We start from the raw sequence: 17,597 nt of genomic DNA on the forward strand, positions 1-17,597 counted from the left end.
GGACACTTTAAAAATTAAGCATCATTATATATATATATAGATTAGTTAGTTAAAAAGTTGAACTTATATTAATATTAAAACGTCCCGCGTTTATCAAATTTGGTGTTGAATTTAAAAAATAAAGTCTTTGTAGCCTAGTTGGTTAAAGAGTTGTACTTGTTTTGTTAGGTTGCAAGTTCGAAACATACCTTTATCATTTTTAATTTTATTTTTAACCGTTTTAAATTTAAAAACGGGTCAACCCACAATCCGACCCAAGTATCCAAATTAACCACAGCTCTCGACCCGGCAATCCGGACACTTTAAAAATTAAGCATCATTATATATATATATATATATATATATTAGTTAGTTAAAAAGTTGAACTTATATTAATATTAAAACGTCCCGCGTTTATCAAATTTGGTGTTGAATTTAAAATATAAAGTCTTTTGTAGCCTAGTTGGTTAAAAAGTTGTACTTGTTTTGTTAGGTTGTAAGTTCGAAACATACCTCTAGCATTTTTAATTTTATTTTTAACCGTTTTAAATTTAAAAACGGGTCAACCCACAATCCGACCCAAGTATCCAAATTAACCACAACTCTCGACCCGGCAATCCGGACACTTTAAAAATTATGTATCATTATATATATATATATAGAGATTAGTTAGTTAAAAAGTTGAACTTATATTAATATTAAAATGTCCCGCGCTTATCAAATTTGGTGTTGAATTTAAAATATAAAGTCTTTGTAGCCTAGTTGGTTAAAGAGTTGTATTTGTTTTGTTAGGTTGCAAGTTCGAAACATACCTCTAGCATTTTTAATTTTATTTTTAACCGTTTTAAATTTAAAAACGGGTCAACCCACAATCCGACCCAAGTATCCAAATTAACCACAACTCTCGACCCGGCAATCCGGACACTTTAAAAATTAAGCATCATTATATATATATAGATTTGAAATTGTTGAATATTGTGGGAATATCATTCTTAATGTATTTTGATAAAAAAAAAAAAAAAGATTTCAGACTGTCATGTTAGAAAAATTATAAACACATAGATCTTGAAGATCTTAACGAAATCTATGGCTCATTTGACCAAATAAATAAGTGATAATTTTTTTTGAAAATGTTTCAGTTATCCTAACTCAAATTTATGATATTACCCTTTATTATTAAAATATAAAATTCTAAATTTAGAAACGGTTAGTAATTACTAAAATATATATATACAAGCTTGGTTTGATTCAGCTTATAAAATGAGCTTATGGTAATAATATGTTAATTAAAATAATTTTAATTAATGTAAAAAATTATAATTAAACATAATTTTCTCTAACTATTTAAATAGTATCTAATCTATTTTTTTTCTTCTTATCACTTCTTTTAGTATTTTATATTCATTCATTCAGTCACTCCTTTTCCATTTTTAATTAATTTTCTTATATTATATATAATTATTAAATTAATTATTCATATAAAATAATAATGATAAATATAAATTTAAACATATATATCTTTTATTTTTTACACACAAAAATATTTGTCTAAATATACAAATTAATTTAAACATATTAATAAAAATTATAGAAAATAATATATATTCATATAATTTCTTTTTTAGTTTAAATAATTTATTAATATTTAAAATTAAGTTAAAAAAAATTATACGTTAAGTTTATAAATATATATATAATAAGAGAAATAATGTGAACTTATAAAAATATTAAGTGATTAATATTTTAAAAAAATATAAAAAATGAAATAATAAATTAACGTGAATAAGATAAGAATATATATCCTTTAATTTTTTAACAGCATTAGACTCGTGAGTCGTGACTTTGAATTTCGTGACCATATATGGGCTTTTTTATTATTTATATTCCAAGCTAATACGTAATCAAGTCTTTTGACTTCTTTTATTTTTTATTTCAATAATAAATAAATCAACCAAAAACTGAACTTTAAGTCCAAATTACACCACACTTAAGTATGGACTCATGAAGACCATTTAATCACTAATTATTTAATTTACAACCTAAACTATTATAATATAATATAATTTGATTTGTTTTCTGTTAAACTTTATTTTATTCCTCATTCTTTTAAAAAAATTATATATATTTCACAATTTCTACCATTGTAATTATTATCCGACCAACAAGTCTTTGCCCCCAACATAATCAACGAAAAATTTGACGAAATGGTCTTAAAAAGGTTCTTAAATGCGTTGATGACCCGTACATAAATTTAATGGTGCAAATGACTACTTCAAAATATTATGACGAAATTACCTCGTCGCGTAACGCGAAGGACATGATCGTCGCATAAGGTTTTTCCTTCGCGAGACGATCATGTCCTTCGCGTTACGTGATAATGATAATTTTGTCAAAATATTTTGAAATAGTAATTTGCGTAACTAAATTTATGCGCTGGTGTCAGCGCATTTAAATGATTTTTATGGTCATTTTTTCAAATTTTCACCTTAAACTACCTTACTTATTAATTTATAATGTATCAACTAGCCCAATTAATGTCAATTAAGTTAATATGTTTATATATTTATTTATATTAAATTAAAATTAAATATTAAAAGACTTATCCCATTATCATATTGATTAATTAAATAGCTAAAATATAAAAACTTTTTTATTTAATTAATATAACATTTTAAATATTAAATACAAACATATCTTAATTATCTAATTTAAGTAGATTATTTTGTAGTATTTATTAACCCTTTTATTACAAAGAAAAAATCAAACAATCTCATGAATTAGTTGAGATTATTTTACATAATTACATATAAAAATAAAGTTTCAATATTAATTTATAATAATAATTCAGTGTCATTCACATATAGGACCGACTCGAGTAGGAAACGTGTTGTGTTAAGAGTTTAGTGGGATTACGTAGTAAGAGAGGTGCGTTGAATGAGCAGCCCTGGCTCTATCTAAGAAGAAGAAAAACTGCCAATTTCATACGGCAAATTGAAGAACCCGCGTCCCTTTCACCATAACCCAGATCCCCATTCACTCTAAACAGACGACAGTCGTCGTTTTCTTATATATTTTGATCAATCAACATAATTCACCATCATTTCTTTACGGATCTCTTTCATTTCCCTCACGCGGTTGTATTACTTTCTGGGTTGATCTTGTTTTGTTAATTCATTACAATTGATTGATTGATCGATCGATCAACTGATCAGATCAAGGGTTTCAAGTTTCTCTTCTTTTTGTATTGTTTTTTGGATTCAGGAGTCGGTGGGTTTGGTCAAGTAGCTGTCTTTTTGAAGTTTTGATCATGAGGCTTCCGATGGTGGATTGTCGCAGCTTGATTGAGTTCTGCAGGACTTTTGAGCAGCATCAGAAATTATCCGATTCGGGTAATTCAAGAGGAAGGAGAATTCGTTATCGAGGAGTTTCAGGCAGGAAGAAACGTAATGACTTGAATCCTGCGTCTCATCCTTTATCTTTCTGCGATCACTCATCCCTTGCTGCAATTGATGTCATCCTGTTGTTTCTGGTTCTGGGAGCTTTAGGTCTTCTGACTTTCCCTTCTCTTAGATTAGTCCTTCGTGAATCTTCAGAGGTTTTAACTGCTCTTTTCTCTCTTATCTGGGATGAGTTAAGCGATGAGCCTCTGGCTTATCTCTTTGGGTTCAGTATAGCAGTTATACTGGTGGTTCTCACCATTGCTGTGTGGGAATTGTTAGACACACAATCTAGGAAATGCAGGAATCCTTATTGCAAAGGGCTGAGGAAAGCGGTTGAATATGATATCCAGTTAGAGTCGGAGGAGTGTGTCAGGTACTTGCCCCCAACACCAACTGCTGCTTTTGGAATGCCGCCGCTTGAACTGGGGAGAGATCACAAGGAATTGGAGGCGGAGCTGAAAAAGATGGCGCCCATTAATGGACGAACTGTCCTCATCTTTCGAGCACCCTGCGGATGCCCTGCAGGCCGATTGGAAGTTTGGGGAGCCAAGAAAGTTCGTGGGATAAAGAAATAGGGGGGAGGGATGTAGTGTTTTTCCTTATATATGTTTCAATATCATCATAAAGACGACTAGCAGGCTCTGAAACCCTGCCTTAGAACAAACATTACTTAGTATTTTAGTTACAATAGCTCAAACCAGACTTGATCAATAAAGTTTTTCCTTATTTTATGCTAATAATGGTGGTTTGATTTTGCTTGATTTTTTCTTGTCATCAGCATCAACTGCATATTAATGTTGATTCCATCTGGTTGACAGTGTTTCCATGTTAAATGGTTCCAAGTTTATTCATAAAACGACAAACCTTTCAGGGCGTTGACTTATAAAAGGACTAGACGTGTTTATTCTTTATAAGTTGTCTTTGATTGTTGTCTGTCGTCTGGTTTCTGTTTTGAGAAACTGGCCGATGTTTGTTCCCTTTTCCAATGGATTCCAATTCTCAGGGTTAAATCATCAGATGCATCTCGAGCAAGGAGCGTATTGTGAAAGTCATTCTTCTCTTCAAGTGATTCCAGCCAATGTAAATCATTATTCTCCATGATGCAGGTCATTTCTACGCCATCTCCTGCATTAACTGAATAAAACTATGAATCGACTTTTCACTATTTTTTTTTATTAGTTACAGAGCCTAGCTGATGAACAGTTTGCATTTAGGCTGTTTTGTGGTTTTCCAGGATTTATGAAAAGAGAGCCTACCTGATGGACATGGTTTTTGTGGATATACTTCGGAAAACTGATCTCTGGCTTTACTTGAGCCTGAAGCTGATGGTATGTATGCTATTGGAGATTTTCCTTGAGCCTGTAATTGTTTCAACATTCTCGTTTATGCTTGGACTTTGGAGCCAGCTATTTGTCAATTATAAAAGATTGATCTTCTGATGCAATTTGATGTTGGCTGTTTTATTAGGGTTTCATATATGTGTAGAAATCTTCCATTTGCTGAAAGTTCCTAGCTTCTAACCATTATCTTCTTAGATGGATTTGATGCAAGTTAAGTTATAAACTTCTACAAAAAATGGAAATGTGTTTTAAAGAAACTGCAATCCCTTTGAAAGCGTTTATGAGAAGTGCTAAATCTTAAGTTTCCAGTTACTGAAATGTTTGGAAACTAAATTTAGCAGAGACCGAGACAAATTCATAAATTTATTTACGTTTTTGTATTTGGAAACAGATCCAGATACAGAAACAATAAGTGTTTCCAAACGGGGACATATGCTTGTAAAGATGATGGAATACCTCGAGCTGTGCGTGGAATCCGCTCTGCATAATGGTCAGTTTCGGGAACTCCAAGCATCTAGATTTTGCAAATCAATTATTGGTATTACCAAAATATGTAAATAAATATAAGTTCAAGCTTGGTTAATATATAACACATATATAAACAAAAGACTCTTCTTTCTGAAATCAATTTCCCTTACTTGTTTTTCTGGTGATGCGTATTTCGATCGTATCTAGTTCCATGACTTATTCCATGAATCCCAGCTTCTGTTAATTCAGATGACAGCCAAGGGAAACCGTTAATTGTTTTTCTTGTTAGAATGAACTTCTTTCCGTTTATGGAAAGCTACAAAGAAACGAGTTAGTACCTCTCGTATAGATCATGGTGTTCAGTTGTTCATACTTACTCAGTCTGTATTTCTGTGGACAAGTAAAATGATCAGTTTTCTATGCTTAAGTTTACAGAAGTATACCATGAAACTTGGAGCTGCACCTGGAGATGACTTTTTAGATGGTTTAAACCAATCTCCGAGATGTTCATCAGGTGCATGATACTCTTTGGAGTAGCTTCTGCATTTTAAAAAAACATAATTATACTCAGATGATCATCTATGAAGTTTATGATTTTATGCGGGTTTACTTACTATATGGTCCTCCGAGCTGATTCACTGCTTTGACAAAATGTTCATGCAGTTCTTGTGTCCATCTGAGCCTGGTTTTGCCCTTGGGTGGAAACTTGAGTTCAATTTTCTCTAGGGTTCTTCTTTCCATGATTCTATGCCTTCTTGAATGCACATGGGTTGCTGTTCTTACTTCCTATCTCCTTGCATCTGTTGTTTCTACTTCTTTGAATTATATACAGCTGTGTAATAGTGAGAATATAATGGCAAGAAACATACACGCTTAAAATTTTGTTTACTTTCTGTTTGCCCCGCATTTGTAAGGCGGTTCCACAGATAAAGAAATGGTAGTTAATTTCTATTTAGGTGTGGTTGTGGTCCTAGAACTGCAATTTTTAGCGTCCATCCTTCCAAGTACCTTCACCATCACAGGTTGAAGATAGAAATTAGTAAGTTTTTATTCTTGCACCTCAGCTTTTAGACATTGATCTCTTTTTTGTTGCAAGGATAAAAGCTTCCTGAAAGCGACACTGCTTACTTTGTTTTGAGTATATTAAATTCTCCATTTCACAATAGTCTAAGAAGAATTTTGGGCTTATTTAGGTCTTGTATCTAATATAGAAACGAGTCTCACGAAAATGAAAGGGTTTGCTAATAATATTCTCATGTGGTCTTTGAAAATGTCGATGAAAAGAGGATGCTAATAATATTCTTGTGTGATCTTTGAAAATGCTGTCTTGACTTTAGCATCATCAAAGCTATTGCAACATTTACCCATTTTGCTTTTCTTGTTACCTTGAAATTGATTTATGACCGAGTAATGAAGCAGGTGATGTACTCCCCAATAAACACAATTGGAATGACAAAGGAGCTTCTTTATAAGTAAAAGTTGTGGACGTTATTATGATCAGGTAAGATCAGTGAGGATTAGTGACCGTTCTTATCAGCTGGTATAATGATGATCACTGCTTGTTTATATGATCTTTATTTTGAAATCTATTACTATAAGTTGATGAAACCTTTTCAGGGACATCCTTTTTCGTAGAACTGAAGTGTATGTTTTTTGTTCGATGGAATCAGAAACATGTAAAGTAGTCTGTATATATCTATTTAGTGTCCTATGAAAATATATCCGGGCTTACATACTCCCACCAATAAAAACCTCTTTTTTTTGTGATTCTCCATCGGTGTCTTCTATGCAAATTCAATGGGGTTTGATGTTGACGCTAACATAATTGTCTTCTCAGCTGGGAGAGGCAAATTTCCTTTTTTTGGCAGGATGCATCCCAAAAAAGCAGGTTCTCGAGAATTTTGTTGGTGTAATGGTGTGGAGAGATTCTTCATACTTTCTCCCAACTTTTTTCTTTGGGGGACCATTGAAAAAGGTCTATCCTATACTATACTATATTATACACCTTTCTTCTTTGATTTCCACATTTAAAGAAATTTCTAGCTTCTGATTTGGTTACAAATTAAGCCATACTTACAATTGCCAGTCCTTTTAACAATGTTTCAATAAAGACTCTTACATGTTGTGTATGCTTGTTATGTGTTTATTTTGTAAATTTGTAGTTTTAGTTATAATTTGTTAATTTTCGAATTTTGGAATGTAGCATGATTCCGGTTTCCACCTGATTTACCTTGGTGGTTTATAATTTTAGTTATAATTCTTAATAAAATAAAACAAAATCTAAAATGTTATTTGGTAGGCCAGCAGAATAGAAATATCAAAGCAATAGTTTGTCTTATTTTTATCTACTCCTTTCATATTTTATCTATGAAAAATTTTCTGACCAATTGGAATTTGACAAACACCAATAAGAATCTTGATTTATTCCTTCCTTCCTTCCTTACCCCACTTATTCTTTTGCACCAAATATTCTTCACTTTACACTAGTGAGTTTCTCTACCACTACTAAGTCTACTTTGCACAACAAAGAATATTTGCTATCATATCGCCAAAGCTCGACCCGACACAAGAACACTACTTAGAAACAAGCTTGAGAACACCATTGATAGATAAATGGATCAAGCTCTGTTGGTTCAGACCAACCATGGTCTTCCTACCGTGAGTTGGTGATTCCGATTCCCGTTGCTTTCTGACCAAGTTCAAAGTCCACGAATTGTTTATACTCTATATTCGACCAAACCAATATTTAACTCTATGGATTGAATATTTTAAAAAATGGAGGTCACTCATTGATATGAACTTCTAATGTAATTTTAAAATTGATTGATTTTGTATAAAAATCAGTCTCTTACATCTAGGGCTGCCAAAAAAATCGAATTGAATGGATGACTTAACGGTTTTCGGTTGAAATACATATTTTTATCGATATTTTATAACTTATATTAATTTTTTTTTTTGTAAAAATTAAATATATTATAAATAATATTTAATAATTTATATATATATTTGTTATTTTTAAATTTTAAATTATAATTTGAATAGAATTATTTTTCAAAAAAAATTATAATTTCTAATTTATATAACTATTATTTAAAAAATAAAATACTCTTAAAATATATTATAGTGTTACATTAATTTAATATATTATATTATAACATATTCTATTTATATCTATGAAATATATTAATATAGACAAAATATAATAATGGTAATAATAAATAATAATAATAATAATCATATGGAAAATAGCACAATAGGAATAGGAAGCAAACAAGTATTTTAAAAAAATATTTAATTAAAAAAATTAAATTATCATGTTAAACTCTATTAACCGATCGAAATAACCAAAACCAATATCACGATAAATTAACTCGTTTGTAAACCGAGTTCATCGATCGGAATCAATAAAATCAGAATCGAAATCACTATCGATCGGAATCAATAAAATCAGAACCGAAATCACTATCGATCGATTAACCCATTCATAAAATAAAAGATAAAATTAAACCGGATAAACAACCGCAACTTAAAAAATGGATTCTCACCTAACAGTTTCTCACTTTCTTGCAAATAACAGTTTCTTGCAAATTGACTGATGAGAAAAATGGGTGAAGAACATGTGAATCAAAACGACGTCGCTTTCAACGTGTAATCTCGCAAGTCGTAACTTTTCTCACTCTCTCTTTGACTATGTGCGATCAATCTAGCCATATTCGTTAACTGAGGAATCGAAGTTTTGTAATGGTTTAGGACCTATTGAGCTTTGATTCAAGAACGTAAACCTGAAATCAATCATATTAATCTATTTGTTTTAGCAAGTATGAAGCCAAGGATTGGATCATTCTTCTTCTTTTACGTAGTCTTCGTCATTGCCAGCTTCGGCAGGTCGGTTTCCATTTCTTCCAAACAATTCCTCGGAATTGATCCCCAAGGTACTATATCTTTCTTTCTCTTCCCTACACATTATCCATAAGTGGTTCTGGTTTTAGATTTTTGACTGCGTTCTCATTGGCTTAATGGTGCATATGGTAGATGAGAACTATTTCAAGGCTTTGTTATCTTCCGATTCAATAAAATGCAAGGATGGATTCAAGAAATTCACTAAATCTCAGCTGAATGACGACTTTTGTGATTGTCCTGATGGAACTGACGAGCCAGGTCCCTTCTCTCACTATTTGCCTTTATAGTTGAATTTTGTTCATCAAATTGAGGAAGTAATTATTTTGCTTCTGTAGGTACATCGGCATGTCCTAAAGGGAAATTTTACTGCAGGAATACAGGGCATGCTCCTCTTACTGTATTCTCTTCAAGAGTTAACGATGGTATATGTGGTAAGAAGCTAGAATCTTATTGCACTTGTTTCAGTTAATTTACATATGAATACACCATCATCTCCATGTGGCCGAGATCCCGAGACTATGCTTTTGCATTTCTTGCAAATGACATTGAAATTGGATGGTTGGAAATATGCAAGTCACTTGTTGGCTGTTGCTTAAACATCCAGTAATTCTTTTATTATAGAGAATTCCTCATTTGTTTTTCTTCTTTGTCCAATGCACCAGCATATATCACTGGGTAACATTTGTTTCATGAGAAAGTAATCTGTAAACGTGCCCATTATCACATGTTCAATGCACTACATTAGTATGAGGTCTCTTTCTGTGTTTTTTTTTTCTTTCTTCTGATTTTTACCCATTCATATGAACATATTGCTGTGACGGGAGTGATGAGTATGATGGTCAAGTGAAGTGCTCAAACTCTTGCTGGGAAGCTGGAAAAGCTGCAAGAGATAAATTAAAGAAGAAGATTGCAGTATACAAGGAAGGACTGACCTTGCGCAAGCAGGAAATTGAACAAGCAGGATTGGCTTTAGCGAAAGATGAGGCGGAGTTGTCACAACTGAAAAATGAAGAGAAAACTCTCAAACCACTTGTTGAACAGCTTAAGGGTATGTTTATTCCCTCAACTTATTATACTTTCTTTTTTCTTTAATAGCTACCCAAACGTTTAATAGATTTCTTTTTGTTTAATACATGGGATCTTCCATACATGTCATTTTCATTCAGGTTACTTTCAATGGACTTATAAATGGTTATACATGTTTTTAACACTCTTAAACCACAAATTCCTGATCTGATAGTCCTACTTAAAAGTTTATCAATTCATTGAGAGCAGTTTCTTATGCGTAGTTGAGTAATAACATACCGGAACTTGTTAGAACCCTATTTAGAACTTGTTAGATTTTCTTGAGAACTTGTCCAGTGGACAAAATTGATAGTAACTTCTTTATTACATTTATTTTCCAGCTGGTTCTCAAATAAATAATAAATCATGTTTTTAGCTATCTGATTCTACTTATGAGTGAGTATATCCCAATATATATTTATTGATTTTGTATAGAAGATGTTTTGGATTCAAAATGATGGAAAAGTCACTTGCTAAAACCGGCATATATGCATCAGTTTAAAATAAATACAATCACTAACCCACTAAGGTAGTTCAAGTGACAAGAGTGGTTCCTAAGAGATCAAATGTCACGAGTTCGATTCTCACCTAGAACATCTTAAGTTGAAGCAGAGGTCATGGTTGTGGGGGTCAACTTCCAACATTCAAATAAAAGAAATACAATCATTGAAAATTTGTCAAAGCATTTGTTGCTTACATAGATCAGAATTTGTCTGTTACGTTACGTTCTTGATGATGTTCAAAAGGGCACGTGATGAAGACAAATGATATACCTTGTAGTAGAATTATGTATAAATCTTGAACATAAAAGGATAAAAGAATTATATTGAGATGAGTAGTGAAGAATCAAAGGGAGGAGATAGAACCCTAACTGTTAGGGTGAATACAATGGGGATGAGAAAGAAACTCTAACAAGAATTTTTAACTAAATCATTTCATATCTATTCTTAACAACCAAGATTCTATTTATACTACTATGTCAATAACTTCCATTTCCACCATAGTGTAATAGCCCTAATATTATTTCCCTTGTATCAACATATATAACGGTCTAACTCATAAATAAACACCACTTCCTTTTATAGTTTTTAAGTATATAGAAGTCTATTTCATCTCAGTGCTTATTCCCTCTTCACCAGAGCATAAGGAGCAGATTGAAGAAGCAGAGGAGAAGGAACGGTTACAAAGAGAAAAAGAAGAGAGTAAAAAGAGAGAGGCTGAGGAAGCTGAAAAGAAGAAGAGTGGGTCCGTGGAGGAACCTGAAATAGAATCTAAGACTGTTGAAGATGCTGATCATGACACAATTGATCTTGTAGAGGACCCTCCAATGAATGAGGTTAGACTTTCCTTTTCCTTTTGGGATGCATATGAAAAACTTAATCTCCTATTCAACTTAATTATTAAGTAAAGATGATTATATATACATGTTACCTAATGTCCATATCTCAGTCCTTAATGTAAAATGGTATTAATCTTGTCACGCCCCGAACCCATTCAAATAAGACGTACAGTTTCCGCATGCCACTAAATTAATATCTTAACAACATGGAAGGCAAAACCATTTACAATCATTAAATAAACTCCACATAACATATACTCAGTAACTACCAGCTTAACTTTGTTAGAAAACGAAATAGTCCAACCACATACTTTGTGGAATTTTTTTTGATGGAGAGAAAAAGAGATGCTTTTGAAATATTATTCTCATAATAGGTTATACCTGTTTATACAACCTAGGAGCTGATTTTTCTCAATTAGGATAAATCAGAATCCCTAAAATATCACAACTAATTTATATTAATTTCCTCAATTAAGTCAGAATTTCTAAAATATCTCAACTATTTTATTCTATGATATATAAAAGTAAATTAGAGAATAAAATAAAATAAACCTAGTTTGACTATTTCCACGTATTCTTAATCTCCAAAACATCTTTACTGATAGTTAATTGACTCTTACTTGCAAAGCACCACATTTTACACTAATACAAAATAAAGTCCGAGGTTGATTTACCCGTTAGTAAATAAAGAGAAAAAAAAGGCCAGCTGTTGGCTTATGGCCATCAGTGGACAATATATTACAAATCTACAAAGCAAACAATAAGTCGAGAAGTTCCTTGGTCTACAATCTTAGATCCATTGCTATTATTATTATTATTATTATTATCAGTGGTGTTCATTTGAATGGGTGCAGTAGTTTCCAGATCTGTTGCTGCCTAATGCAGCTCCTAATTTGCTTTCTATTCTACCCTGTATTGGGAAATTGATTTTAGTAGTACCTTCTGTAGCTCATGTAATATAATTTTACTATTAGTGGTACTGGAATGAACCTTATGTTACCATACAATAAGGATTGAGATATGGACATTATGTAACATGCATATATAACATATGCTTATGCAAGTGCTTCTTGATATATCTTTTTCAGAAGAACTTGTATAATTATCATAATTTCATACATTACCAACTTAAATAGTCCAGTTTTTTGTTCATTGTAGAACTTGTTCTAGCCTAGCTCTTACATTTCAGTAATTTCTGACAGGAAATGACAGAAGGCGATGATGACTCCGTAACTAAATATGACCATACTGAAGTTGAAGGTTCACTAGAAAATGAAGAACAAGATGTCGTAAGGGCTTAACACATTATTCTTCTAACCTAATATCATATAATCTTGAATCTGGACATTTATCCTTTATCTAAATAATATCTCATTATCCTACAATATAGGACGTTCCAGAGAAGGTGGAAGAGGCACATGCAGATGAACATGATACTGTAAGCACAATAATATAGACCTGTTATTATGCTTAACAGATCGTCTGAGGACCATTTTGTTTGTCACTTATGTTTTATTTATCCTTCTTTTCAATAAAAAAGTCCTTATACAATCATTGCATTCCTTTTTTTAAATGGTTACGAAGGCTCGAACCCACGATTTTGTGGCCATGAGCCGCTTTACCACTGTGTTAAACGAGCCTTCCACATTCACTGAATCCTAAAGCTTGCCTTTTCTAATTCAAAAGGGAGAGAGTGTGCATTTTGGGCTTAAAAACTTGACACTTTTTACAACCACCACGCAGAAACATAAAATCTCCAAGAAAACTGTATAGTAGATATTTAGATGAAAGCATCATTTTCTTTTGAATAAATTTATTTGATGCATGTAGGATAAAGATGCATCTGAAAATACGGAGTCAATGTCAAAGGAGGAGCTGGGTCGTCTTGTTGCTTCCCGTTGGACAGGTGAAAACTCTGGGGAGCAAAATGGAGAATTTGATGATGCAAAAAATGATAACCATGAACTCTTTGAAGAGGAGCATAATAATGCACATGTCGAGGAACATGAAGGGTATGATTCAGAAACTGATAGTGACAGTCACAAATACAATGATGGTGAAGAGGAAGACCATGATTTTGGAGTCGAGCATGATGATTCTTTTTCTTCATACAAGTCAGATGATGAAATTGACTTTGCAGGTTCTTCTGATGCTCTTTAATAGTCACACCATTACAAAATCCTTACTCTCTTTAATTGATTATTTTTCATTTTTTTCTCTCTCGTTTACAGAGACAGGAGCCGCAAGCAACCCAACTTGGTTGGAGAAGATACAAAAAACTGTTCAAAGCATTCTAAACTCTGTTAACTTGTTCAAGACTCCTGTTAATATAAAAGGTACAATTTTTGGCTCAAGTTAGTCGCCAATTTTTTATGCCTTGGCCTTGAGCAAATAAGAATTTTCAAGTATGCTTTTGATTGCAGATGCTGCTCGTGTCAGGAAAGATTATGACGACTCCAGTGCCAAGTTGTCCAAGATACAATCCAGAATATCAAAATTAACCAAAAAGCTAAACCAAGATTTCGGTAAGCTTATTGTAATGTCTATCATCTCTTGTATTCTTTGGTTTGGTTGTCAGTGCTTTAACCATGATTTTGTTTGCCTAACAGGGCCAGAGAAGGAGTTTTATGCTTTCTATGATAAATGCTTTGAGAGCAAGGAGAGCAAGTTACACACATCTTACTCTGCCACTTTTCTGGTGTTTGATTGTAGTATGTGTTATTCTCGTCATCTTATTTATACTCTTGGTACTGTTTCTTCAGGTACGTGTACAAAGTTTGTCCCTTTAAACAAGCTTCTCAGGAGGAGGGGCACAGAACCACTCGTTTGGGGTAGATTCTATTGATCTTTGCAGTTCTTTCGTGTAGTTTTGCTGATTCACTTTTATGAAGGGTTTCCTCTTACAAGTATACAAACATAGTACAAAAGAAAAGAATGTACATGTAAATAAATGCACATGCTCCTTAATTTATGATTCTCATAATGATGCATTAATGCAGGAAGTGGCAGAAATTTGAGGAGTCATACAGAGTTATGGTATTCTCAGATGGTGATAGTTGTTGGAATGGACCAGATAGAAGCATACAGGTAGTCAATCCCCATGGAAACACTTATTGTTATCTGTTCCGATACAGAAACGTTTGAAAACTAAATTTAGCTATGTTTGTGAGCCAGTAGGTTATTATAATATATATTTTTGGTTATGTTAAATATGCAGGTTAGACTAAGGTGTGGATTGAAGAATGAGGTAACGGATGTTGATGAACCTAGCCGTTGCGAGTAAGGGGATTTTTCTCACTGTCCTTTTATTTTTTTGCTTATTGAACCAATTTTTCTAATTGCCAATTTTTGATGGTCAGATATGTGTCCCTTCTGTCTACCCCAGCTGTCTGTTCTGAAGAAAAGCTGAAGGTCTTCATCCTCTATCAGAATTTGAACTTATTTTTTATGACGTTAGAAATGCTAATAATAATGGGTGTTTCTACGTGATTGATATGCAACAGGAGCTTGAACAAAAACTCGTATTTTTGAATAAGGAGAAACCACAGGGCCACGATGAACTCTAAAACCGGTTTGGTAGGTTGATTCTCCAATTTTTACGGGTTTTCTTCTTTCACGTAATGTAGCTGTTAACTTTGTATTACAAAGATTTATGAACTAATATTCTAATCAAATTGAAATGAAAGCTTTTACCACTTCTCTTGAGCTTGAGGTTGCCACATTTTCGCACTTGTTGAAGTGATACATTGTGTAAACAAGGAGCAAATGAGAATATACACACACAATTATATCTCTTAACAATGCAAAAACACCTACAAGAAACATGATTTGGGCAAGGCAATATATATATTTTGTTCATAACAAAGGAAAAACAAAAACATAAGCAAAAACAAAACAAGCAAGAATATTGTTTTGGATGTCAGCAAATAAAACATAATAATATGTACATATCGTCCAAGAAAAAATAACCCAATAGATATGGTAGTGAACAGGTTTGAGACATTGAAAAAGAACATTCTAACATAACACTCAATTCTCATTGTTGTTGTTGTTATTGTTATTCTCATCAGTACGAGAAGTGCTACCGAGGCTGGAAGAGGAAGGCGATGAAAACAAACTACTGAGAGGCCACGGTATAGGCATCGAGAAACGCCTCCTGTTTCCATCATCGACTCCTCCATTGACATCAACAGCAGCAGCAGCCATAATATCATTATTATCAACTTTTGGTTCATCCAAAGGAAGTTGATACCTGCAAACCGGACATGAGCTATGAAGCTCAAGCCAAGGGAGAATACATCCACTATGGAACTTATGCTTACAAGGCATTTCTTTTGCTTCCTTACCAACCTCGAAATCATCCAAACAGACTGAACACTGCGACAAGTTATCATTTATTCTCACGCTCGGCATAGTTTCCACCACCGCTTTCTGAGCAGGTGGGGTCCCGTATCGATTAGGGTCGTTTTCCGCCAAGTGTTGCAGCAATAAGTCTAGCCCTGGTCCAACAAAGTAATCGCCCAAAGACCCAATTCGATGGTTATGGTTCCTGTTTTCCGAACCGAACGAAGGACCGTTTAGTATGATAGAATGGTCAAACGGGTTGATCAAGATGGAATTCTCTCGATCGGATGATTCCCTCCTTCTGTTGTTGTCTGCTTCTGATAACATCCCTGCTCGAATTCCTTGGAGGAGTTGAAGAATCGTGGCGGAGCTCCTCCTCCTCCTTCTCGGGTCAATCGATTCAACCTCATGATGACTCTGATTGTTGTTGTTGTTTTCATCATCTTCTTCATCTGCTAATTCAAGTCTTCGTCTTAACCTCCTTCTACGCCTCGGATTGCTCATCATGCCTAGCAAGATGGGCGCCCAAAGGGAGAGCGCCCGATCAGATTCAGATCCTCCAGATCCCGCTGTTCCTAAGAAATCTGAGAAATCTTCTTCCCTAGAGGAGGAAGATGAAGAGTCAACCACGCCGGAGGAGGCTATATCTTCTACAAATCCACCTTGACATAATGGGCATTGGACCATCTCAGCCCCGATCCTGATTGGATTTATAACATGTTCACAATTGTAACACCAATACCTATTCACGCCCACTCCTCCATCCATTTTCCAGTCTCAGTTCTATCTTCTGCCACAGAGAAATTACACAAATTTAGGCACTTTCCTTCTTCTTCTTCTATTCATGCATGAAAAATGATACAATACATTCAACAAGAAGAACCTTATTATATGATACCATCATTATATGATATGAAGCAGAGAAGCTTACCTTCAAAAGAGCAGATGACCACCGATCGATCGATCGATAAGGGAAATAAATTTGTGAGCAGATCTAGGAATTTGGTAATGGTCAAAAGCCTAGAAAGATATGAGACCAATGAGTATAGAAATTTCTGCTGATTTGGGGTTGGGATTCGAGCTATGATTCATTCATTCATTCAACTCTGGATGATGATTGAAAACCCAGAAATGAAATGAAATGAAAAAGTAGAAAGTTCTACCTTTGAGAATTTAGGTTAAAGAAAGGATCAGGATTTTCCACCTTCCCTTTCTCTCTCTCTTTTTTGGTTGTCAATGGAGAAAACAATGAAATGGGAAGGAAGATCAAGAGAGAGAAAGGGGCGCTTACTGAATTGGAAAATCTCTCCTCCTTATTTCTGAATGTTTCTCTTTCTCTCTCTTGATCTATCCCTTTCTATCTTTCAATGTTTATTATGTATTTGATGGTGATAGGTTAAGTCATGGCCAAGACGATGATCAAAAACCTACCTTCGTTAACAATTACTATTTTTTTTAATTATTTCCTTTTACACATTTCACTATTTATAATAATAATAATAATGGAAAACATTAACAAATCACCCTTTTATTGACCCAAAGTAGGGTTAATTTGATCTAGTTTTTCTTGATGTGCACATTTGTATTGAAATTTGGTATGGCACGTTTAATTGTATTAGATCTATCTCTGTCCAATAATTAATACATGTGAAAGTTTCATATTTTAATTGTGTTGGATTATAAAGTTTTTTTATTTTATTTCTAAAAAAAATTGGATTTATT

General features: G+C 33.3%; 4 protein-coding genes across 5 annotated transcripts; 2 read left to right on the forward strand and 2 right to left on the reverse strand.

Moving 5' to 3' along the window:
• The first annotated feature begins 2,886 nt into the window (after nt 1-2,886).
• On the forward strand, nt 2,887-4,156 carry LOC124921427 (uncharacterized protein At5g19025-like). Its single transcript, XM_047462090.1, has one exon. The coding sequence runs from the start codon at nt 3,287-3,289 to the stop codon at nt 3,992-3,994; it is 708 nt and encodes a 235-aa protein (XP_047318046.1). The 5' UTR covers nt 2,887-3,286; the 3' UTR covers nt 3,995-4,156.
• Nucleotides 4,018-6,105, reverse strand: LOC124921426 (myb family transcription factor PHL11-like). The gene is made up of 7 exons (XM_047462089.1): nt 5,842-6,105; nt 5,691-5,767; nt 5,566-5,617; nt 5,398-5,464; nt 5,216-5,273; nt 4,676-4,778; nt 4,018-4,544 (listed from the first exon to the last, which is right to left on the reverse strand). Exons 1-7 carry the CDS (start codon nt 5,966-5,968, stop codon nt 4,321-4,323), a joined length of 708 nt encoding a protein of 235 aa, XP_047318045.1. The 5' UTR covers nt 5,969-6,105; the 3' UTR covers nt 4,018-4,320.
• A 2,817-nt stretch (nt 6,106-8,922) lies between these two features.
• Nucleotides 8,923-17,435, forward strand: LOC124921424 (glucosidase 2 subunit beta-like). 2 transcript variants are annotated; one of them, XM_047462086.1, is made up of 17 exons: nt 8,923-9,159; nt 9,260-9,385; nt 9,463-9,558; nt 9,936-10,175; nt 11,332-11,528; nt 12,734-12,820; nt 12,922-12,969; nt 13,362-13,671; nt 13,763-13,867; nt 13,955-14,056; nt 14,141-14,198; nt 14,294-14,362; nt 14,531-14,618; nt 14,749-14,810; nt 14,891-14,942; nt 15,035-15,107; nt 15,602-17,435. In XM_047462086.1, the coding sequence occupies exons 1-16, from the start codon at nt 9,048-9,050 to the stop codon at nt 15,095-15,097; spliced, it is 1,815 nt and encodes a 604-aa protein (XP_047318042.1). In that variant the 5' UTR covers nt 8,923-9,047; the 3' UTR covers nt 15,098-15,107; nt 15,602-17,435. The 2 variants fall into 2 exon arrangements, with proteins under 2 accessions (XP_047318042.1, XP_047318041.1); XM_047462085.1 differs by lacking the exon at nt 15,602-17,435 and having other exon boundaries at nt 15,035-15,234.
• LOC124921425 (E3 ubiquitin-protein ligase SIRP1-like) lies at nt 15,429-16,643 on the reverse strand. The gene has a single exon (XM_047462088.1). It carries the CDS (start codon nt 16,641-16,643, stop codon nt 15,561-15,563), a length of 1,083 nt encoding a protein of 360 aa, XP_047318044.1. The 3' UTR covers nt 15,429-15,560.
• Nucleotides 17,436-17,597: the final 162 nt, after the last annotated feature.

This window comes from Impatiens glandulifera, chromosome 1 (assembly GCF_907164915.1).
Source record: "Impatiens glandulifera chromosome 1, dImpGla2.1, whole genome shotgun sequence".
NCBI lineage: Eukaryota > Viridiplantae > Streptophyta > Magnoliopsida > Ericales > Balsaminaceae > Impatiens > Impatiens glandulifera.